General features: G+C 40.7%; 1 protein-coding gene across 1 annotated transcript in view; it reads right to left on the bottom strand.

The window, feature by feature from the left end:
* Positions 1-25,910, bottom strand: part of LOC147705981 (protein-glutamine gamma-glutamyltransferase E-like) — a 263,890-nt gene that overhangs the window by 148,162 nt on the left and 89,818 nt on the right. The window contains exon 3 of the mRNA XM_086932440.1: positions 12,278-12,502. Within this exon, the coding sequence (XP_086788566.1) occupies positions 12,278-12,502 (225 nt within the window). The remainder of the gene's footprint in view (positions 1-12,277; positions 12,503-25,910) is intronic.

The raw sequence follows: 25,910 nt of genomic DNA, 5'->3' as shown, positions 1-25,910 counted from the left end.
TCAAACGCATAACAACGTTTTTGAAATTTCTTTCATTTAGTGCATTTGGTGACGCTACCCACGTTTGGGATAGCGCAATACCACACATCAATTGGTCCTTTAGCCCTCAAAGGATTACCAAATAGCACCTACCGAACTCATTCAAAATCTTATCCTTCAACCTAAACAGGAGTGCGATTGTTCTACCTCCAAAGCAGTATCAGCACCTTTTATAAGGCCACCAGGCTTACCTGATATGTTTTGCTGTCCCTTGGTAAAGCCAATAGGTCTGTCTTGTTTACAATGACACCCCCTTGTATTTTTTTGTGCTGGCTGGTATAGGTGAGGGGTACTGTGATTTTGGGGGGCATGACCGTTTAGGGGTCAAATGCGTGTATAAGATAATTTCAATCTACCTTCTCTGTATATTTGTAAATTAATGTAGTGTGTGTGTGAGAGAGAAATAAATGTACTTTTCCTTTTTCCAAAAGAAAAAGCACTGACTCGGCAATCCTTGATCAAGTGTTATTATTGCCTTTCAGCGAATGGTGATTACTAGCCCACACCACCTTCCCTGTGTAGGCCTTGGACTGCTCTGCTTTGTTACCCTGAGAGACAGTCACGCACTACAATTGGATGTTTGGTTCTCAATAAGGGGAAATTGCGGCCCAATTACTTGAGCAGGATGTGAGGCCTGTGAAACTTATAACCAAATTTCATACATTTTCCCCCACTGATCTGACAATTAGTTGGGCGGAGCAGTATTCACAATTAGGTCACAGTTAAATCCAATACCAAGAGGTCTGATTTTCCTGCATCTTTTTGTTCAGGGTATGTGAACATTAGGCTCTGTTACACCAGCAGGAAACTTCGTCTGGTAAATCCTTGTGAAGACCAGACAGGGACTGCGGCACGACAGCAGTCCGGCAAAAGCCTGACTCACTCTTATTGCATTGGGGTAGCCTCTAATGCGACCCATCCCTTTACATAGCTTGCAAGGCACCCTTCCGCCTACCCTACTGCCTCCGCCTCCCACCAAAAATAGGCCTGACTTCCATTTCCAACCCACTCAGAGCAATGGGTAAATGGAAGCATAAAAACACAGGAGGATGAATCCACATGGAATTTTGAGTTCCCATCGTAATTTGACACAGAAAAAATAGCTCTAAATAGTTGTTATCCATTCTGGGGGAATGACTTCTTAATTTTCATGGAGCTGGTTGGGTGTTTCCAAAGAGTATCAGTGTGCAACGTTGCAGACAGCGTTTGCACTCTGCCAGTACCAGGCAACTGTTAATCAGGTCCCAGGTGTTTTGCTTGTATATATATATATATATATATATATATATATATATATAGAGAGAGAGAGAGATTTTTGTGTTTGCTTGAACTTGAACACCAACATGGCCCGTCTATATGTTGGTTTGTGCAGGAGTGGACTGTGTAGGTAAGAGCAATGAGGCATGGTCGGGTGGAGTAAACTCGGTGATGTGGTGAGTGCAAGGTAAGTGGTTTTCTCTTTTCTAATTTAAACTTTCCTCGTCTTCGTTCCACCCACCCCGCTAAACTGCCCCACCGCTCTTACCTGAACGGGGCGGGGCGTTCCTGGGTCTGTGTGCATGGAGGCTTTTATGGTCCCTTTTCTTTGTAAGTGCAACAATTGTAATTCTTCTAGGTCCATTGTAACTGCTAATTTGGCATCCTATAGTCATGTTGTGACCATCTATTCCAGATTTTGGTTTAGAAAATGGCTTTGTTTCTGTCTCCCAGGATGGTCAATAGCTTGGTGCCCAGCTAACGCTCATTATAGCCATCTACAGACAGCTCCTTCGAATGAAACAATGACTGTAAAGGCTTGCCATTCTGCAACTTCTCAGCCTAGTCATCCCTCTGAGAAAAAAACTTTGAAACCCGGGAAGCAAAATGAGGCTTTTAGCATCAACAGAGTAGATTCGGCCTGACAAGTGACGATTTATAAGAAAATGGTGATACAGGTCATGACCCACTCCTCTGTTTCAACGTCTTGAGTTCTGACACCCTGAAGAGACAGTAGCATGCCTAGAGCTGAATTAAAACTGGTTACACATTTACTAAAGTTTTGTCTTGGTTCGTTCACCACGCAAAGCAATGTAAAGCACCACAATGCAAAGAGAATACATTTTTAAGAGCAAAAATCTATTTTGTGCCAAAAGTTAACACTCATGGAATACCAAAGCCGCTTTGGGCAACTCCATATTAATTTAGATAACAGTGGTGTGTCTAGAGTGCAGCAGTGTGAAAACCATAGGTTTTGGCTCAAAGCCATTTACACTAAAGCGGCGCGTGATCTGGCTTTGCTCCAAATCCCAGTGCTTAGTAAAACCAATTGCAAGGGAGAGTCAAGCAGTTACTTATTTGAGATATCTAGGTTTAAGCAATTAAGCAGTTGTGGCCGGTGAAGGTAAGCTGGGCGAGGGGGGGGGGGGGGGGGGGGGGTAGTGGATACATGACAGAATAGGTTTTAATTATTTATTTAATTGTACCTATTTCGTCGTCTTTTCCGCTCCTCCTCTCATGCAACAAATCGGTGTGACATGTTTATAAGAGTTGGGACACAACTGCAAACCACTTAGACCAAAACATAATATTCACAGGCCACACCTCAAGCATTACTCTTGCAAACATGCATAACAAATGGAGTAGATGCTTACTTGTCCATCCTGACGACACTAGGGATAAGAAAGCGCGAGATAAATGCAATTACAATACAATAAAATGCTTAACAGGGATCCTTTGTTGCAGCTTTTAGGTGTTAAAGTGGGGGTTCTAGGACTGAACATCACATTCAGAAATATCTTCTGAAAAAGAGTGTCCTAATTAGTATTCACAGATTTATCTTCCCAGGGGTATAGATTTTCTGTTATCAACATCAATTGGGCAATATTTCGTCAACGATATTTAAGACATTTAGGACATTGTATTTATGTCAAATGATATTCTGACTACCATATTCTGGTAACACCTAAAAAATGACAGTTGGCCCTAACAATGACCCAAAATCAGTACTCTCGATTGTCAAGACACTGTAGCCAAATAGGATCTTATTTAAAAGCTCCTTGCGCAGCCGGTTTGTCACTTTTCCCTATATTAAAAGTGAGGCACCGGCGACGCAAGTGGCTTGTAAATAAGTTGCATGAAAACTGTAGCAAAACCTTTCTGCTGTCACAAGCATAAGCAGCAAAAGTTGCGGAAATGGATTTGCTCCATTTTTTATGGTGTGCAGACAAAATATTGAGTAGGAAATTTCGAACTACAGAAATATTGAGTCCTAAATTTTTTCAGTGAAAAATATCGACTTCAAGAATATTGTGGTCAAGAATATCAGTTTGAAGGTAAGAAATATCATTTTTTTAAATATAGAAGTCAATAATATCGTTTGCAAAAATATAGTTGTTTAAAATATCGATTTTTTAATTAGTGGTATGTATTTTAGTATATATTTTAAATGTATGTGATGTATTTTTTGTATAAGTTTTGTATTTTTTATTTTGTATATTAGTTAAATTTTTAGTAGTAATCAATTTTATTTTAATTAAATTTCATATTTTTCAGTTCTGTAGCAGGTTGAGGGTTTATAGGGGAATAGGGTGGGAAGTAATTTAATTATAATAAATGACTGATATTTAATAATATTTATTTAATTGCGATTTTATAGTGTTAATTGTGGGAAGTACTTTAATTATTTATTAATTTGATGTTAATTATTATTAATTAATTAATTAAAATTCCAATATGAAAATTATGTAATTAGTTTTAGGTGCGGGTTGTGGGGTTTATAGTGTTAAAGGATGGGAGGTTTATTCATTTTTATGTGTTTTAATTTGTGTTTTAATTAATAATATGTATTTAATTGATAAGGAATTATGTTAATTATGGAAGTACATTTTATTTTTAATGTAGATGTGGGTTGTGTGGAATTATAGGGTAGGATGTAAGTTTAAAAAAAAAATTGTTTGAAAAATAATTTTACATTATATTTTTAGGTATTGCAGATATGTATTTAACATGATATATATTTATTTTTATTAAATTTATAATATTAAATATGTTTGTATTATAATTTTTAACATATTTATATATATATATGCTTTAATGTATTTTGTTTTTGAAATATTTGTTGTTGTTGATATTTTGTTTGTTTTTAATTTGGAATTGACTTTAGTGGGAATAGCAATTTTTACCCCTCCGCTATCCAACACTTTCCCTACTGTTGCACCCACATGGAGTGGGAATAGTAATTTGTACCCCTACGCTATCCAACACTTTCCCTACTGTTGCACTGACTAGAGTGGAAATACAAATTTTTGCCCCTCGACTATCCAACACTTTCCCTACTGTTGCACTGACTGGAGTGGGAATAGTCATTTTTACCCCTCCGCTATTCAACACTTTCCTTACTGTTGCACTCACTGGAATGGGAATAGTAATTGTTACCCTTCCACTGTCCAACACTTTTTCTACTGTTGCACTCACTGGACTGGAACTAATAATTTGTATTCCTTGGCTATCCAACATTTTCCCTACTGTTGCATGCATTGGAGTGGGAATCATAATATCTATTCCTTCGCTATCCAACACTTTCCCTACTGTTGCACTCATTGGAGTGGGAATAGTAATTTTTATCCCTTTAGCTTGATAATAGAATGTTTTTTTGATATATATTTTATATTACTGAATATATATCAAAACAAAACTCTTTCAGGCATAGAGCGATGCATAAATTATGCAAAAAAGAAGGAGAGAACTCTGGGTAGTTTTCAAGTTTAGGTGGAATGCATCTCCTGTTAGAGCACTCTCAACACCAGCGACACTCTAGATGTGCTCACCTCAAATGTCTGTTTTTCTATCAAAGTTTTTAAGAATAAGATTAGCACAGTGCTATCCACGGTGAGATAGAAAAAGACAAAGTATTTTGCCATTTATACAGCAAAGTCTTTAAGCATAGGACTAGTACAGTGCTGTCCTTGCCGAGCGGTAAAATCACAAAAGCCATTTATCACTCCAGGCACAATATTACAGCTTTGAATTGGTAAAATACCAACTCAAGCCAACCTGAAATGAGTAAAAGCAACCCCTGACACAGTGTTTTACTCTAATTAGAGCTCTTCAGAGAGGTATAGCTTGGTCCAGAAACAAGGGAGCACCCAGTATTAAGTCAAAACAAAACCCTTTCAGGCATAGAGTGACGCATACATTATGCAAAAAAGAATGAGAGAACTCTGGGTAGTTCTCAAGTTTAGGTGAAATTCAGCTCCTTTTAGAGCACTCTCAACACCAGCACCACTCTAGATGTGCTCACCTCAAATGTCTGTTTTTCTATCAAAGTTTTTAAGCATAGGATTAGCACAGTGCTATCCACGCCGAGTTAGAGAAAGACAAAGTATTTTGCCATTTATACAGCAAAGTCTTTAAGCATAGGACTAGTACAGTGCTGTCCTTGCTGAACTGTAAAATCACAAAAGCCATTTATCACTCCAGGCACAATATAACAGCTCAAATTGGTAAGATACCAACTCAAGCCAACCTGAAATGAGTAAAAGCAACCTCTGACATAGTGTTTCGCTTTAATTAGAGCTCTTCAGAGAGGTATAGCTTTGTCCAGACATAAGGGAGCACCCAGTATTAAGTCAAAACAAAACCCTTTCAGGCATAGAGTGACGCATAACTTATGCAAAAAAAGGAGAGAACTCTGGGTAGTTCTCAAGTTTAGGTGGAATGCAGCTCCTGTTAGAGCACTCTCAACACCAGCGACACTCTATCTGTGCTCACCTCAAATGTCTGTTTTTCTATCAAAGTTTTTAAGAATAAGATTAGCACAGTGCTATCCACGGTGAGATAGAAAAAGACAAAGTATTTTGCCATTTATACAGCAAAGTCTTTAAGCATAGGACTAGTACAGTGCTGTCCTTGCCGAGCGGTAAAATCACTAAAGTCATTTATCACTCCAGGCACAATATTAAAGCTTTGAATTGGTAAAATAGCAACTCAAGCCAACGTGAAATGAGTAAAAGCAACCCCTGACACAGTGTTTCGCTCTAATTAGAGCTCTTCAGAGAGGTATAGCTTGGTCCAGAAACAAGGGAGCACCCAGTATTAAATCAAAACGAAACCCTTTCAGGCATAGAGTGACGCATACATTATGCAAAAAAGAATGAGAGAACTCTGGGTAGTTCTCAAGTTTAGGTGGAATGCAGCTCCTGTTGGAGCACTCTCAACACCAGCAACACTCTATCTGTGCTCACCTCAAATGTCTGTTTTTCTATCAAAGTTTTTAAGCATAGGATTAGCACAGTGCTATCCAGGCCGAGATAGAAAAAGACAAAGTCTTTTGCCATTTATACAGCAAGGTCTTTAAACATAAGACTAGCACAGTGCTGTCCTTGCCGAGCTGTAAAATCACAAAAGCCATTTATCACTCCAGGCACAATAAGACAGCTTTGAATTGGTAAAATACCAACTCAAGCCAACCTGAAATGAGTAAAAACCCTGACACAGTGTTTTGCTCTAATTAGAGCTCTTCAGAGAGGTATAGCTTTGTCCAGACACAAGGGAGCACCCAGTATTAAGTCAAAACAAACCCCTTTCAGGCATAGAGTGACGCATAAATTATGCAAAAAAGTAGGAGAGAACTCTGGGTAGTTCTCAAGTTTAGGTGGAATGCAGCTCCTGTTAGAGCACTCTGAACACCAGCAGCACTCTAGATGTGCTCACCTCAAATGTCTGTTTTTCTATCAAAGTTTTTAAGCATAGGATTAGCACAGTGCTATCCACGCCGAGTTAAAGACAAAGTATTTTGCCATGTATACAGCAAAGTCTTTAAGCATAGGACTAGTACAGTGCTGTCCTTGCCGAGCTGTAAAATCACAAAAGCCATTTATCACTCCAGGCACAATTCTACAGCTCAAATTGGTAAGATACCAACTCAAGCCAACCTGAAATGAGTAAAAGCAACCTCTGACATAGTGTTTCGCTTTAATTAGAGCTCTTCAGAGAGGTATAGCTTCGCCCAGACACAAGGGAGCACCCAGTATTAAGTCAAAACAAAACCCTTTCAGGCATAGAGTGACGCATAACTTATGCAAAAAAGGAGAGAACTCTGGGTAGTTCTCAAGTTTAGGTGGAATGCAGCTCCTGTTAGAGCACTCTTAACACCAGCGAAACTCTAGATGTGCTCACCTCAAATGCTGTTTTTCTATCAAAGTTTTTAAGCATAGGAATAGCACAGTGCTATCCACGCCGAGATAGAAAAAGACAAAGTCTTTTGCATTTATACAGCTAAGTCTTTAAGCATAGGACTAGTACAGTGCTGTCCTTGCCGAGCTGTAAAATCACAAAAGCCATTTATCACTCCAGGCACAATATTACAGCTTTGAATTGGTAAAATACCAACTCAAGCCAACCTGAAATGAGTAAAAGCAACCCCTAACACAGTGTTTTGCTCTAATTAGAGCTCTTCAGAGAGGTATAGCTTTCCGCACCACACTTCCCATAATACACAGTCTCATTTGAGCCTCCCATTGGTGGGTGTGTCTTTTGGAAAATGCAGAAGTGGGTTAGCGGTTGCGCACACCGCTTCCGTTAAAGCCCCTGAAAAGAAGCATATGGAGCTTCGAAACGCGTCGGGCAGATCCATTATGGAGCGGCTTCTACAAGCGGATCCCCATCCTCCCCTACACATAAATGAAGCTGCTGCTCGTGTGCTACTCAAAGGTGGACAACCTTGGAGCGACAATATATATATAAATATATATATATATTTATATATTTGTTATACAAACGCCCTGGAGCTTAGGAGTGCACTCGGCAGGAGGCCTGGCTTTCGGCTACTGATTTCGGCTTCTTTTGTCATGCCAACAAGCATTCTTCTGCACCCTTGGAGTTTCGATACACAGCATCTTAATCATAGGCTTGTGAATGTAAGGTTGCAGGAAGTGCTCTTTTTTATTTTCATTATCAAATACACACCCATAGTGGGCTTGGCAAAGTGCATATCCTTATTCAATGCATTACGAGATGTATAGTCCTTCAAGAGCATTAATTATTTCCTTAGAATGCTCCAGACACCTTCAATACATTTGTACTTTTGAATGCCTTCATAGGCTTGTCAAAACGAAAAAAGTCCATTTCTTTAGGCCTTTTTGCCAACAACGGAAGTAGTGGAAATTAATAACCGAAAGGCAGGCATCCTGCCCAGTGCACTCCTAAGCTTCAGGGCATTTGTATAACAAAATTATTCACGGCGGCCCCCTTTCGTAGAGGAGAAGTACCACCTCGTCATCAGAGGGGCTGAGGGGAGAAAAAATTCTTCACTGGACAACGCTGGAAGCCTAAATACATTGGCTTTTTTGTTGTGCCAAGCCTACAAAGGTAATAAAGTGTATAAATGTATTGAAGGGAGACTACTAAGGAAATAATTAATGCTCGTGAAGAACTATACGTCCCATAATGCATAGAATAAGGCAGCAGATACGATAAGAGCCTAGAGCAGGCATAAACGGTTCTAATCTAATACAATACACCTATCTCTTCACCCTGTAGCCTAAACCTACGCCACCACTTCACACCCACGACACCTAAAGCACTGACTTACATCAGCAACTACATCCTATTCCTCATATACCCTTACTGCCTCCTACCCACCGTGTACTTCATTATCACTCTACACCAAGATACACCTACACTACTCCTCACACAGTGCCTAAGCATCAGCACTTGTCAATACCGGTACATATGCCAGCATGCCTAAAGGTGGCGATGTTTGTGTAATTTGGAGATGAGCAGTTGTTTGTTAACTCAATATACATTAAAAACAACGTATACCTGCCGGCCAAGACATTCTTATATCTTTGAGGCCTGGAATAATCTAAATTCCCACACTTGTGCGAGTGTGATGGTTAATAGTTGTGTTGGTATTGGCCGCACCGGCGGGCTCAATGGGTGACGCAAGCTGCAGTGACCTCCTGACAAGGGCCCTGGCACCAATGTTATTTTTATAAATCAAGCATAGCCCACACCATCTATATGTTAACCATTAGTCGTAAATCCGGCTATGATAGTCTTGCAGCACAATATTTTGTTGCCATTATGCTAATATACAACCATCAAAGAAGCATGCACTGCTGCTACTTACAGTCAATGCGTGTTGAAAGCTTGTACACCTATTGCTGTTGCACCTTTCTTAAGTGTGATGAGAGCTTTTCTGCTGAGCTGTATATATTTCTTATTTGAGTGAAGCTTGCAGTACCGTTGCATGTGATTTGCTGTTTTGGTGACTGAGAAAAAACAGTACTTCTCTTCCCATACTGCATATTTCTGCAGGTGTGGGAAGCTTGCACTACCGCTGCATGTGAGCTGCCATTTTGGTGAATGAGAGAAAGCTGTACTGCTGTTCCCATGCTTCATGTTTCTGCAGGTGTGGGAAGCTTGCACTTTCAAGGTGCCTCTGCTGCATATGTTCTGTGTGCAAGGGAAATGTGTCTGCTACTGTGAGTATTGTACGTGATCTGTTTGTAAAGGAAGTTTGCCTATGGTGTGCCTGCTTTTTAGGGACTAATGAATTTGTGAAACCCTTTCCCTAATATAAAGGCAAACATTATTAACTTTGTTAATATTGTATTATTGGTGCTGATTTTCGCTTTCCTCGGATGCTTTAACAGTTCATCTGACGGGAAACAACCTTTACAACGCAGTCATTACATCGCACTACCTTTACATAGCAGTCATTACATCGCAACATCCTTCACATAGCATGTCATTACAACACAACCATTACATTGCATGTCACTACAACGCATGTCATTATAACGCATGTCATTACAACGCATGTCATTACATCGCAAGTCATGACAATGCATACTATTACAACGCATAATACCCTTACACTGTCCGACACTTACCCTACTGTTGCACTCAGTGGAGTTAGAATAGTAATTTTTACCCCTACACTATCCAACACTTACCCTACTGTTGCACTCACTGGAGTTAGAATAGTAATTTTTACCCCTACACTATCCAACACGTACCCTACTGTTGCACTCACTGGAGTCAGAATAGTAAATATTACCCCTATACTATCCAACACATACCTTAAATGCGATGTAATGGTATGCATTGTAATGATATGCGTTGTAAAGGTATAATGCGATGTAATGGAATGCGTTGTAAAGGTATTTTCTGAAAATGCAATGTAATGGCATGCAATGTAAAAGAATGCGTTGTAAAGGATGATGCAATGTAAAAACTGCATTGTAAAGGCATGCACTGTAAATGTATGCGTTGTAACATCATACATTCGTCTGGGACATGATCTAGTGATAATTATGTTTTGAGTGCATCCTTTAGAGGAGATGTAAATAAATCTGCACACCAACTTTCATTTTTGGTACTTTCGTTCAAACCAATGGCAGGTTATGAGATTATCTTTCTAGGAAAAATGGGGCCCCTGCCTAATAGGATAAACCCTAGCAAGGTAAAGTATTTTTTGGAAAATAGAGCGTGCACACCGGGTTATGTGTACTGATAGTTCATGAGTAACTTAGACATGCATATTATAATAAATCATTCTCAACCCATGGAATTCTGATCGAGGTTATTTATTTTTTATTTATATATTTGATATTTATTCTTTGTTGTTTTGTTTCTTTCTTTTCCTTTTTTTTCTTATTTATCTTTTTTTTCCATATATATACTCTTACTTATTTTGTTACAAAAGACATTTTTACATACGAAACATTAGGATGGTTTCACATAAAAACTGTTTTTTTAAAACAACATCATCACTGTTTGAGACTTAATATAAACGCAGAATTAATTCCTTCAACGCGTTTCGGCCGTTCGCCTTCCTCAGGAAATCTGCCTTGTTCTTTGTTATAATAACCGTGGCTTATTTGTTGGAGCGTCGAGGCTTCTTATAGATTTATTTCTACACTTGTACCAGATCTATCAGGGGACCAGTTCTTTGTTTCTTGAGTAACGGTTATCTTTAACAGTACTGGGTTGTCTATCCGTCTTGTTTCCAAGGTGGCAAAATTGCTTCTTTTATATCAAAACCGGTGCAAAGGATATCAGTGTTGTTACCTGCAGATAGTTAGTTTGCTCCGCTAGGTTTGTCGCCTCATTCAGTTTAGCCGGTCCTGAAGTCCGGATGACCGAATTGTTTCTGTTTTGATGGTCTGTACTCAAGGTAGCAATAATTTATGACCAGAAGCAGATCTTCAGAGTCTTTTAATCTTAATATTATGGCAGACCCGATCCGGTGGCACATCGAAGGGCTCAACAGAAAATACATCAGATATATGGCAAAGCGTAAAGAAACTACAGCAGGGGCTATCAAGAAGTTATACCTTGGAGTCGGCCATAATATTAAGATTAAAAGACTCTGAAGATCTGCTTCTGGTCATAAATTATTGCTACCTTGAGTACAGACCATCAAAACAGAAACAATTCGGTCATCCGGACTTCAGGACCGGCTAAACTGAATGAGGCGACAAACCTAGCGGAGCAAACTAACTATCTGCAGGTAACAACACTGATATCCTTTGCACCGGTTTTGATATAAAAGAAGCAATTTTGCCACCTTGGAAACAAGACGGATAGACAACCCAGTACTGTTAAAGATAACCGTTACTCAAGAAACAAAGAACTGGTCCCCTGATAGATCTGGTACAAGTGTAGAAATAAATCTATAAGAAGCCTCAACGCTCCAACAAATAAGCCACGGTTATTATAACAAAGAACAAGGCAGATTTCCTGAGGAAGGCGAACGGCCGAAACGCGTTGAAGGAATTCATTCTGCGTTTATATTAAGCCTCAAACAGTGATGATGTTGTTTTAAAAAAACAGTTTTTATGTGAAACCATCTTAATGTTTTGTATGTAAAAATGTCTTTTGTAACAAAATAAGTAAGAGTATATATATGAAAAAAAAGATAAATAAGAAAAAAAAGGAAAAGAAAGAAACAAAACAACAAAGAATAAATATCAAATATATAAATGAAAAATAAATAACCTCGATCAGTATTCCATGGGTTGAGAATGATTTATTATAATACGCATGTCTAAGTTACTCATGAACTATCAGTACACATAACCCGGTGTGCACGCTCTATTTTCCAAAAAATAGGTTATGAGATTATGATATAATAATTGTTGTACTGTTTTTGATTTACTCTTTCTGTGACAAATATTGTAAACTGTTGTGGTACCCTGTTTTTGGGAGCGAGTTGGACAATATTGAAAGAAATATTAAAAGTACTTGGTACCTGCACTCCAAGGGTTGAAGAGCAAGATGAACTGGCCGAGTTTGATGGTTGAATTCTTGATGCTGGAGGAGACCTGGAGACTCAAGTCGTAGCGTCCAATGCTGGCAGTAGGGGGGCTGAGGATCGTGTAAGTAATGGTGTTTGAGGGCCCATGTTCCAGTACTGCGCTCCAGGAACCTTCTGCTGCTGAGCTGGGTAGAGGAAACTTGGTCTTTGGAGATGACACTGAAAAAGAAAAGAACATGTGAGAAAGAAAGGGACGCGCCTATGGTTTTCTTTCAGGCGTAGTTGCAAAGACAGCATTCAAACATGATACAATGATTTGTTTCTAGGCTCTTTTTTACTCAGGATGTCCTTTGTTTCTAGGCATTGTTAGGAACATGTTCTACCACTAATACCTTTTTGTAATGGTACTCAAGGGGTTGACCTCCTTAGGATGGAAGGCCGGGTTAACCTTGCCAATATTTGATTCTGCAACACACAGATCACATATGTAAGCAGGAAACATTTAACATTCTATGCAAACTTACCAACTACGGATCTGAGAGAGGATTTGCACAAAGAGGCACATACCAGTGTGTCCCTGCTTGCCTTCCGACCCATTGAGCACCTGACTTGGCAGGGCAAGCTGAACTATTCCCATTGGTGCAAGACCAGGTCTGATTTGCATGTGGCTAGTGTCAGTCTAGAGTTAGCAAAAACAACATTATGGACTAGAATGTAACCACGAGTATATACTAGTAGTTGAGATCAATTAAAACATACTTTCCCATGCTTTAAATGGGCTGATACAGGTATTGAGTACCTCAGTTTTTATTTTAAAAGGGAAAGTACCTCTTTAGTTTTGAGGTTAAAACCAAAGGGACTAGTAATGCCCGCCTGAGGTCCAGGCTCTGATCTTAATACACACAACTAAGACAGTTGCTCTGCTGTATTACTGAGCAATAAAGCTGCCTTTTGCCTGATTTGCCTTTCAAGACTACCTCAATTGTAAACATTAGCTGAAGCCTTAATTTAAAGTTCATAAAAATAATTCTGGCCTTCACGTTACCATATCAAGTTAATATAAGATGTAATTCTAAAAAAAAAAAAAAGCAAAAATGACCCCGCACCCGAGCACAAAAAATCTCTCTATAATGTGTCTAAATATCCTAATGCATCATGTCACAACGAAGAACATAGTATTTCATGGCGGCAAGCAATTCTGTGATGTTTTAATAGAATAAAGTGTCTATGAATGAAAAAGAATTAATTGTCTACAATCAAGTGTTGCAACAGTTTAACTTGTTTTTCTGGGGGAAGCTATTTATTGAAATACTATGTTCGTTGTTGTGACATGATGCACTACAATATTTAGACACATTATAGAGAGATTTTTTTGTGCGCGGCTGCGGGACATTTTTGCTTTTTCTGTTAGTGGTGATTCATAATCACCTTGTGGGATGTATATGGGTCACATCCCAGACCCAACGCACAGGAACTGAAAGAAGATAGGCTCATACTAATATTAATGTTTAGTGCTGGATCGGCAAAGCTCTGACCCTTCACAGTGTAATTTATTCTAAGATGTAATTCTAGCATTACTACTTTATGTATTCTGCAGAAAGGAAGTAACTAGAAGTTCTTTTAGTACAGAGAATGGAGAGATCCTGTGTCGAAGATGCATTGCGCATCGTCAGTTCCAAAGAGCTGCGGGGTTGTGGTGCAAAGTCCTGTGTCTTCACTAAGGATGTAGTTGATGAAGAGCTTGTGATGCAAAGGCCTGCATTGAGAATTTGTTGCACAGTGGTGGTTTTAAGAAGACTGCAAGCTGCAATACGTGGTCCACCATCAGGAATCCGTTGTGCTGTGGCGGTCCGAGACATCGGTTATGCTTCATATGATATTACGTGAGCTGGCTGAACACCTTCACACCCACATCCAATGGCCCAGGATTCTCGGTAAGACTCACACCAGACAGAGTCCAGGTGCTGGGTTCAAGATGGTTGGAGCCTTTTCTCTCTGTGAGGAGCTGATCAGGATGTAAGGCAACTAACCCTCTAAGTTAGTATTGGAGAACCGGGCCTTATGTGCCTGGCGGCACAGGGCACGCCTTAAATCCCCGAGTTCACCTGCCTTATCGAACAGAGACACGAGACACTCTGTTGAGCGTGGAAACTAGGTTTATTAGCTGCAGCCAAGCACAGTTATCCCAGAAGTTACACACAAGGTGCTTTCTGAGGAGACTGCCACTTCAATCCGTGGCGCACAATCTTTTATAGGAAACACATTTACGGAATTCACTCCTTACACATACAAAACGGACCAATGAGAAAAGTTGGAAAACAAGCTATCAAGTATCTCAAATACGCCCCCGTGTGTTACCCCTCCCAACAATTTAATCAGTGATGGTTGCAACAATCCAATTTGCAGGTGGCAGGACGTATTTGTGTGCCTCAAAGGATAGCTGTGTAACAAGAGAATACAAGGAAAGAATAGTGAAGGCTAGTCGGATAAGATAATGTAAGGAAAAAATAGGAGAAGGCAAATAGTCAGTCGAGACGGGGAGCAGTCAACCCAGACATGGATTAACAAACTCGGCCAGACCCTGACATCGGTTTCATAAACAAGGGCAATGGAGTTACTCTTTAACTGTAAGGACACGCAACAGCTGGGAAAAGCAAAAACACTCCGTTCGCCGTGCTGCCTGAGTGAGGGCAACACAAAATGGCGACGAGACACAAAATGGCGGGTAGATACGGAACAAAGTCAGAAATCAAAGAACCTCAGACCCTCCTTTTGCCATTACTCAGGCAAAACACAAAGGACTCAAGTTAGTCTGAGTCGATGTCAATGGCCATGAGGTCATCGAGCTGTTGCTGTAACATCATTCTAATATTCTCTGTTTTCTGTGACACAGGCTTTGGGACACACATGGTAGCACAAAGACCACAGATGGCAGGTCCACACTGTACACAGAGACAACAAGAGAAAATGATGGCCAAAACCATTCCAAGGAAAGTTAATATCTTCCATCCCCATGTGGACAGTAGTCCCCAAAACCATCCCATCACAGACCAATCTCCCGTGTCCTGATGTATAGACTCGGAGATGATATGTAACTTGGAGATAGCTTGGTATACCCTAGGGGCATTATCAGGAATGTAAACACAGCAACTAGACCCGATCAATTTACAGACTCCTCCACGATCTGCAAGGACAATGTCTAGAACCATTCGGTTCTGCAAAGTCATAAGGAGATCCGCCTGAAGTTCGGCTGTCAGATTACTCAAGGCTCCAGAAGTTACATTTATAGTAGCCTCAACAACACAAACTAGTTGTCTAATGTCTCTGCTATTGGCCATTGGCCCCCAGAAAGGAATCAACCCTTTATTAAAGTCACCTTCTTCTTGTCCTGCCATGTCTTTCGAATCAATAACTCCTCTGCCATATCTCTTCCTATGATGACCTGAAGGAGCAGTATATGTTGGAGGAAGAAGAAAAGCCACATAGCAAGTTCCTGAAAAGTAAGTAGGAAGCCATGTATAAGCTCTGTCATGGCAGATAAAATATGTGCCTTGCGATGGCACGAATGGTGAGGGAATCTGAGGTGTATAGACATAATTATGAGAACAAACGCTCCTTTCCTATTGATTCTTAACATTCTGACCATTAATTTGTAGATAGCAATTACCTCGATGAGGCACAGTCCAAATTGGTGGGGATCTCCTTCGCCTAGCCTTATCCATGAGGCTAGTAACATAACGAGTTATATTCTAGCCATCATATGCTCTTTTCTCATCCACGGGAATCTTACTAATCTCAGCAATTCTAGCCATAGCCACTATTCCCTTTATCAAAGAACTATGACGGAAATCTGCTCCACCACCATATGGACTACCAGGAGGATACCGTAGTTGATTCTGATAGACATTAGAGAACATAGCCAGATAGTTTTTTGGGCAGTGCAGAGGTGTTTGTGTATTGGAGGGGGTCATGCTGGGGACAGTGTTTTAGGGTTTAGGGCATTGCAGTGGTATTTGTGTAGTGTAGGGGGTCATGCTGGGGGAAATGTTTTAGAGTTTCGGGCAGTGCAGTGGTGTTTGTATAGTGTAAGGGGTCCCACTGGGGGTAGTGTTTTAAAGTTTACGACAATGCTGTAGTGTTTGAGTAGTGTAGGGTGGTCGTGCTGGGGATAGTGTTTGAGTGCTTAGGCTAGTGCAGTAATGTTTGGGTAATGTAGGGGGTCATGCTGGGGGTATTGTTTTAGAGTTTAGGGTAGTGCAGTGATGTTTGGGTAATGTACAGGATTGTGCTGGGGTAGTGTTTTAGGATTAAGAGTAGTGCAGTGGTGTTTGCGTAGAGTTTGGAGGTTCGTGCCGGGAATAGTGTTTTAGGGTTTAGTGTAGCGCAGTGGTGTTTGTGTAGTGTAGGGGGTTGTGTTGGGGGTAGTGTTTTGGGGTTTAGGGTAGTGCAGTGGTGTTTGTGTAGTGTAGGGGCTCATGTTGGAGATGGTGTTTTAGAGTTTACGACAATGCAGTGGTGTTTGGGTATTGTAAGGGGTCATGCTGGGAGGGTTTGCGTAGTGGAAGGGTCGTGCTTGGGGTAGTGTTTTAGGAGTTAGGGCAGTGCAGTAGTGTTTGTGTAGTGTAGGGGGTCGTGCAGGGGGTAGTGTTTTAGGATAAAGGGCAGTGCAGTGGTGTTTGGGTAGTGTAGGGGTCGTGCTGGGGATAGTGTTTTAGAGATTACAACAATGAAGTGGTGTTTGGGTAGTGTAGGTGGTCATGCTGGGAGTAGTGTTTTAGTGTTTAAGATAGTGCAGTGGTGATTGTGTATGTAGGGGGTCGTGCTGAGAGTTGTGTTTTAGTGTTTAGGGTAGTGCAGTAGTGTTTGTGTAGTGTAGGGGTCGTGCTGGGAGTAGTGTTTTAGTGTTTAAGGTAGTGCACTGGTGTTTGGGTAGTGTGGGGGTCATGCCGATGGACTGACTCACAGAGCTCCAAGCCGACAGACTGGATTCCAAAGACATAGCCACGAACTGGTGATGTGGGGAGAGGAACCTTGAAGGGGGTATCTCGCGGAGACAGAGCTGCAATATATTTTCAGTGTTGCCTCACAGAGGTAAAACTATGGACCGATGGCTTCCACACAGATAGATGCGAGCTGACGAACTGAGTCACAAAATGCCTGCCAACACTTCCTGGTTCACAGCCAATGAGCTGCAAGCTTGTGCTCGTAACCCCTCAGCCAATCAGATTTCAGAATTCTCAAATATCAAGATCTGTAAAATTTGATATTTCTCGAAAACTACTGAACGAATTTACACCATTTAAACAAAAGCGTGCTTTCTGGACCATCACCATTCTCCCTGCCAAATTTGGCATTTATCCGTTCAGCAGTTTCACCTGTAGCCTTGTCTAAAGTTTCCTATGGAAATTAAAAGGAGAAAACACGTTTTGGGACCCCTTTTTTCTCAGCCCCCCTAGACCAATGACCCCCAAACCTTCAAGATAGGAGCTGATCAAAAATGAGAAACGTTTCGGAAAAGTTCATAAAGATTTGTCAAAGGACGCAAGTTATAAGCACATAGAGGGCTCCTTGTGGGGGTCTGCGCAACCCCCTCCCAACATGAGTGATGCCCCGGGGTTACCGGGGCCCCAGTGGGCCGCCTCATCCCCAGCGAGCCCCGCTATTATTTTTTAAGAAATGCCCCCGGTACCTAGCCGACTCAGGGGCCTCATCCAAATAAAACAAGGGAACCTGCAACTCCAGCGTGACTTGCACTGATTTGTTGTTTTTTATTAATGCTTTTTTGGACCTGAGGGTCCTTCTGGGACCCCCTGAGCAGGCCTAGTAGGTCAGGGTGTTTCTACCTGCCCCCTTCTCTTGTTTTATATCTTTGTTTCTCTGTTTTCTGGTGACTCGTTTCTACCGAGCCACAAGATGGCCGCCAACACTTCCTGGTTTGGAGAGTTGGCAGCCAATCTGGGTAAAGGTCTTGCTCAGGAGTTAGGCTCCACCTAGATATCAAAACTTTTATTTTTCTAATTTCTCAGCAACTACTGAATGGATTTACACCATTTAAAAAAAAGGTCGCTTTCTGATCCACACACTACCTTTTTGCCAAATTTGGGATAATTAAGTTCAGTAGTTTTGGCTGTAGCCTTGCCCAAAGTTTCCTATGAGAAATTGATTTTTGGACTCCTATTTTCTGGATTTATCAAAAACTACTGTACGGATTTACACATTTTGAAAAAAAGGTTGCTTTCTGAACCAAGCTCTACATTTTTGCCAAATATGGGGTAAGTCTGTTCAGCAGTTCGGGATGTAGCTCATCGCAAAATTTCCCATGGAAATTAACATGGGGATAACGTGTTTTGGGACCTCCCTTTTTTCTCATCCCCCGCTTGACGAATCACTCCCAAACTTTCAAGATAGGGGCTTCCCTGGATAGACTTTTTTTTTAGAATTTCGCAAAGATTCAGCAAACGATGCCAAAGTTATTAGCAATCATGAAACAATTGGAGAGAGAGAGGGTAGGAGGCACTCTTAGTCCCCGAGTTAAGTATGCAAAACAAAGAAAGAGTGATGTATGCAAAGGTGTCTGTGTAGGAACACAGAGGCAAAGACTGTGGAAAAGCCTATAGAGAAAAACCCTCTTTTTGACATAAAATCTTTTTGGTTGGTACAGTGTTAGACATTTTTAACATCACTGTCACAAAATCCAGCTCCGCTGTAATCTGGCGTTGTAGCACACCAGGGAGGCATTCGGCTTCACCTGGTGGGCCCGATGATGAAGCATGTCAGCAACCAGGTTGGTGAGTGAGGGCTTCCCATAAATCCCTTGAAGGTTTCCAATGTGTCAAAAAGAGGGTATTTCTCTATAGTCTTTTCCACAGTGTTTGCCTCAGTGTTCCTGCAAAGTTATTAGCAAATCAAAAAATGTTTTTCCTATGGAAACTAGGTTCTAACTAACTAACTACTGGCGACCGCTACTAGGTAATATGTCAAAACAAAGTTGCCCCTTTGTTGTCCCCATGGAAAGAGCCACTCAGCAGGTAAGTGTAATCTTAGCATTTATTGTGAAAGCTGCAGCATTGCGTCTGGAAAACGGCATTCAAATATCAAACAAGTCCAATTGCCTACGCGTTTCGTGCGCTGTGCGTACTTCTTCATAGGCAGACTCCTGAAATGGTGCCAGGCATTCCACGGACAGAGTCCCAGCCCATCCAAGCGAGTGTCATAAGCAGCTCAGGTGCCATGGAATGCTTATGTGGCACGTTATAGTTAGAAATTAGCATTTAAAAAACCTTAGAAATTCACTGAAATAAACACAGGTTTCAGGGACGTTATAGTTAGTTGGACATTTCACTTGGTACACAGTCAAAATATTGAGTTGTAAATATCGACCTACACAAATATCGAGTTAGAAATATCGAAGGTAAAGAATATCAATGCCAAGAATATCGTTGGACATAATATCGCCCCTAAGGTAAGTAATATTGTTTTTTTTTATATCGATGTAAGTAATTTCGATGTTACTAATATCGATATTTGTACTATTGTTATGTGTTTTAGTATGTATTTAATTTGTATGTGTTATATGTTTTTTGTTAAGTATTTTACTTGTTTTAAGTTATGTGTGAACTATTTTAATTATTATTATTATTATTATGTTTCTTATATAGCGCCAGAATCGACCCCCGAAGGGGTATCTCCGCGCTTGCCTTGGGAACCCGTCCTGGCTTTTCCCTGTGAGATAGCCCCTACAGGGCATCCCCAAGGTGAAAGCCAGGCATCCCGCCACGGGGGGGCCGTTGTGGAGATTAAGCAAGCTTAATGCCCAGAGTTGCGGAGTGTGAACCCATGATTAGGTCAGGCACCGAAGCGAGAATTATCGAGTCCATGGACATTTGAGCTCAAGACCCTGCCGCGTCGGGAATTGAACCCTGGTCCCGGGTCTGACCTCTGCTTCAGGGTCTGCCTGCTCTAACCAGTGAGACACACTTCTCCATTTATAATGTAATTTTTAAGTCAATTTTATGTTTTCGTAACGGGGCGGGTTGTGGGTTTATAGGGGAATCGGGTGGGAAGTAATTTAATTATATTAAATTAATTATTACTTTTGAGCAATTATAAATTAATTTTAGTTAATTTTTGCGTTTAAGTTCTGTAGCGGGTAGTGGGTTTATAGGGGAATTGGGTGGGAAGTATTTGAATTGTAATTAAGTAATGAATTATTTTATTTATTGGTATTGATAATGTATGTATTTTTAATTAATTATTAATTGGCAACTAATAATTTAAATTGGTAATTAATTGTTTTATTTGGTAATTATTATTAGTAATTGGTAATTAATGTTTGTAATTGATAGTTAATGTTTGTAATTGGTAATTAATGTATTTAATGTGTAATTAATTTTTGTAATTGGTAATTAATTTATTTAATTGGTAATTAATGTAATTGGTAGTTAATGTTTGTAATTGGTAATTAATGTTTGTAATTGGTAGTTGATGATTGTAATTGGTAATTAATTTATTTAATGTGTAATTAATTTTTGTAATTGGTAATTAATGTATTTAATTGGTAATTAAAATATTTTTTAATGGAAAATATTTGTAAATAATTTGTAATTAATGTGTTATAAAAAGTATTTTTGGGATACAAATAATATTATTGTTTAATGTTTTTTAATTAGTAAATAATTATTAATAATATTTGTTTTGTTTTTACATTATTTTATTGCTTAATATTTATGATTTAGTAACTATTATTTATTAATTGATATTTATTGTTAATTTATTGTTCATTATTCATTCAAATCTACCTTTTTCTTTAATATTAATGGGTATTTTTAAATGATGTTTAGTTATTTAAAAATTAAAACTTTATTAAATTTAAATAAAAAAATATTTGTAAGTATGTTTTATTTCATTTGTATGTTATCCAATGCTTTCTATACTGTTGCACTCTCTGGAGTGGGAATAGTAATTTTTACCCCTACGCTATCCAACGCTTTCTCTACTGTTGCACTCTCTGGAGTTGGAATAGTAATTTTTACCCCTACGCTATCCAACACTTTCCCTACTGTTGCACTCTCTGGAGTGGGAATAGTAAATGTTACCCCTACGCTATCCAGCGCTTTCTCTACTGTTTCACTCTGGAGTAGGAATAGTAATTTGTACCCCTACGCTATCCAACGCTTTCACTAATGTTTCACTCTCTGGAGTGGGAATAGTAATTTTTACCCCTACGCTATGCAACGCTTTCACTACTGTTGCACTCTCGGGAGTTGGAATAGTAGTTTTTACCCCTACGCTATCCAACGCTTTCCCTACTGTTGCACTCTCTGGAGTGGGAATAGTAATTTTTACCCCTATGCTATCCAGCGATTTACCTACTGTTTCACTCTCTAGAGTTGGAATAGTAATTGTTACCCCTATGCTATCCAATGCTTTCCTTACTGTTGCGCTCTCTGGAGTGGAATAGTAATTTTTACCCCTACGCTATCCAACGCTTTCCCTACTGTTGCACTCTCTGGAGTGGGAATAGTAATTTTTACCCATACGCTATCCAGCGCTTTCCCTACTGTTTCACTCTCTGGAGTTGGAATAGTAATTTTTACCCCTACGCTATCCAACGCTTTCCCTAATGTTTCACTCTCTGGAGTGGGAATAGTAATTTTTATAGTAATTTTTACCCCTACGCTATCCAACGATTTACCTACTGTTGCACTCTCTGGAGTTGGAATAGTAATTTTCACCCCTACGCTATCCAACGCTTTCCAAAATGCATTTGTAGATACTCTAAACGGGGTCTGAGTAGTCTTTAGGGACTTAACTCCTCCATTTCCATTGCATTTATAGGCCTAAACCGTATTGGTAGACTGTATTTAAACATGTGGTAGGTGATTAACTGTGTCATGTGATCAAGCGCTCTGTGAAGCGCGAAACGCGTTGTGATGACTGGGAGCACCATTGCTGAATAAACCACCTTCTTTTTGCACCTAAACCTGGGTTTGTGTCCGTATTTGCAGCTTTTGAAACTCTGCGCCGTACTGGATTATACCTGGAATATATATATATATATATATATATATACTTCGCTAAAAAAAATATCGGTTTCAAGGACGTTATAGTTAGTTGGACATTTCACTTGTACAAAACCACAGAAATTCCGCTGATATAGTTAGTTCAGCTAACTATAACTTGCGCCCCTGCAATGCAATGCACTGCTGATGACATCACATATTACATCATTCATGACATGGTCAGTGACATTACTGATAATATCACTAATGACATCTCAAATTACTTCACTGATGACCTCACTGATTACATCATCCAGTGACTGTGTGTTTCTATATTGTTTAAATATGTTTTATATATATGCCAAGGTGTTTGTGAAGAATGAATGGGTGTATAAGTGTCTGGATGGAGGATTTAATAGGTGCGTGACTGACTGTATAAGTGAGTGATTAAATGTGTCTTACTGAATGAATGGGTTAGTGATTAAACTGTGAATGTCTGTATCAGTGTGTCTATTGTTGTGTAAGCTGCTGAATGGGTTGGTCACTAGCTACATGAGTGTCTATATGGTTTATAGATTAGTTGTCTGAGTATTTGTATGGGTGCCGAGTGTGTGTGTGTATGAGTGGAAGGGAGGTGTATGACTCTGTGCATAAATGTTTGAGTGGTTGATTCACTGAGTGTATGGGTTCAAGCGTGCATGTGGAAACAGCTGTATGGGTGGGTGAGTGTGTAAATGGGTGTGTTGGTTTCTAACTATAACATCCCTGAAACCTATGTTTTTTTCATTGAATATATAAATTTACACACACACACCGACACACAAGCACACACACATGACAACACACACACACGCACACACCCACACACACCCACTCACACACACACAACACCTCTACATACACATGAAGAGACAAACTTCCCCATGTCTTATTTAATTCTGTTTTGTGGAAAGCGCTGCGCATTCCTTCAGTAAAACTTAAACTCACTTAATTGTTGTTAAATTTTTGGACACTAAGAACGTGATACAACAGAACAGCATATATTGCCACTAAGGAAAATAAATCTGGGGCTCCTTCCGCAATGTACTCATTTTAATTTTCCTGTTCACTGCCGCAATTAGGCCTTTCAAGGAATGCCCGTGTCAGCGGGGAAGTTTATTTTGCCTCACTCTTCCACCCTTTGACGCAGATTATGATTGGCCACTCTTGGGTGTACCAAAACACGCCAGAACTGTGTGCTCTTACGCAAAGATGAAAGAGTGCAGATGTTTATAAACATTTACCGGAAGGGAGTTGAAAGAACCCAAAGGGATGGGCTGCCCTGGTTTGCCCCAGGCTCCCTGGGTGATTGTAAGTCCCGGGATGCCCAGGGCACAAGGGGCTCTTAGCGAGAGGTTACAGAACCAGCTGAGCTGGCCTGACAGCTCCTGTTAGCGGTAAACCCTCTCCCTTAGGCTCTGCCCTCAGCAAGGAAAGCAGCAGGACCCTCGGTCTGTTTGAGCCCCTCCAAAGACGCTTTCATTGCCTGTCCACGGAGCACAAGTATTGATTAGTGCTTGGAGGATCGCCGCCCATGGTGTGAAACTTGACTGGCGGATTTTTGTTTTATTTAGAAAAAAACCTTAGCACTCGCAGAACTCTGGCTAAAATGAAGGTTTTTGCCCGCAGCTCATACTCACAGATGCCGGAGTTTCTTCTGTCAGAGCTTTCACTTTCTTCTTAAATCAAGGAATGTCTTTTGCTCGTTTCAGTGGAGAATATGTTTTGGATTGTCTGCTAGAGAAACACGTAACGTGAATGAGATGCTTACTACTGGCTGGGTCTGCTTTATGCTCCTTTCATTTTTCAATACTATGTTGACCTCCTGTTACTGGAAAACACATTTTCTTCATTAACACGGACCACAGATTCCTGTTTACACTAGTGAATAGTGCTGTTTTTTAAATAGCGCATCTTGACCCGAAAGTACTTGAGCGCCAGTCCCGTTACACAACACATTCATCTTCAGTAGGCACGGGGAGATTTAGTGATTTGTCCACAATAACAGGGTGTTGGCTCTACGCAGAGTGAGACTCAAACCTGGATCCCTAGTTACAAAGTCGGCAGCTCAGGTCGCTACACATATCCTCTCCCAGGGCCATTCCTGTGCCTCTTCATCCTGCAGCCAGCACTAGCTTGCTTATCTCCTGGATTACCCATTCTTTAATTTCACACCCTTTCACTAGACACCTCTAATTCTTGAACTACTTGCCCAACGTTTCCATTTCATACCGCACTAGTCAGCAGTGTTAACAGGCAGCGGCGCCCTTCACCCTCTAGCTGCCGACATGCATTCCAGTTTTTCTAAAAGGCTCCTCCATTTCCCCAGTATGCTTGCCACCAACGGTCCCCGGGTCAGCTAGCCATCGCATTTCTTCCCTCAATGTACTGGCCAACACTGCTTTCACTCCCTCTATAAGACTACAGCGTTTGCTTTGCCCGGCCTGTTTTTATCCCCCCCTTCACCCTGGAAAGTAATACCCCCTCGCTTTCTGTTCCGTGTGCTCACATGTTGGCGTGCCTTTGCACAAGTAGAACTTGTGTATCCTTCTGTGCAAACTCTCTGCCAGACTCAGGGTACACATGGCGGATATGGAGGAAAAAGGAGGCGGATCCTGGGGCCTCTGTAGGAACCCCCTCTGCCCGGCAAGAGAGGAGGTAAAATTCATCAGGAGGGGCTTGGACTGGAGGGAGTGCAGGTAGGTGTGACGGGAGGGGAAGGGGCGCCGCAGCTTTCTGTCCGGAACAAATCGTGCACATGCCAGTTTTCAGTGCAAATAACCCTGAAGGGGCCTTTCATTGCTGGGTCCCCGCACCCCAGCTGCAGCCCCCATGCAGGCCCCCACAGAACACTGTCACACCCCGCAAAGGTGGTACCAGGCCTCAGAGGAGAGAGAACACACTCAGTACCTCATAACAAACTCCCTAGTCCCCTCGCCCACACAAAAAGCATTAAGTAGACCCCTGCAACAATACCCCACTGAACCTTTAATACACCACACAACATAAACATGGCACAAGTTCCTTTTAACGCAAAAGCCCCACAAAAAAAGAATGGCCACTAGACTCCCACCTGTGACCCTCAACACTTGTTTCCACAACAAACCAGCAGAAACCCCAATGCAGCAGTATGTGGGGGGACCCTCACAGACAGCAATGGCGCAAGACCCCCACAACAGACCAGCAGAAACCAATTCTTTGCACAGACAGTCGGTTAAAACAAAGGCACAAGGCCCGCACGTCCGTCTAACAGGAGGTCAGTTGTTTTATTTGTCTGCAACAAATTCCTTTTTTTTATTTAAAACGTGTGTCCTAATATATAGTTACCAAACACTGATCCGTAAACCTGCCTTTACCTCAAAACTTATATTTTTACATTTCTGCTTTTCTTACACATTACTTTCTTTTTGTTGCTTTGCTCTCTTCCTATCCATGATTGTTTCTTTTCTTGTTTGTTTTTCTGTCACCTGTCATACTTTCTTTCTCTCTTCTGCTCGTTCTCCTAAGTGTCCTCTCATTTTCAGTATTAATTCCTTTGCTGGCTGGCTTTCCTTCTGTTGCCTATTTTCCCTAGCATTCTCCATCTC

The sequence above is a fragment of the Lissotriton vulgaris genome, chromosome 7 (assembly GCF_964263255.1).
Source record: "Lissotriton vulgaris chromosome 7, aLisVul1.2, whole genome shotgun sequence".
Taxonomy (NCBI): Eukaryota; Metazoa; Chordata; class Amphibia; order Caudata; family Salamandridae; genus Lissotriton; species Lissotriton vulgaris.
Note: the sequence above shows the minus strand (reverse complement) of the source record. Positions and strands in the feature narration are given on the sequence as shown.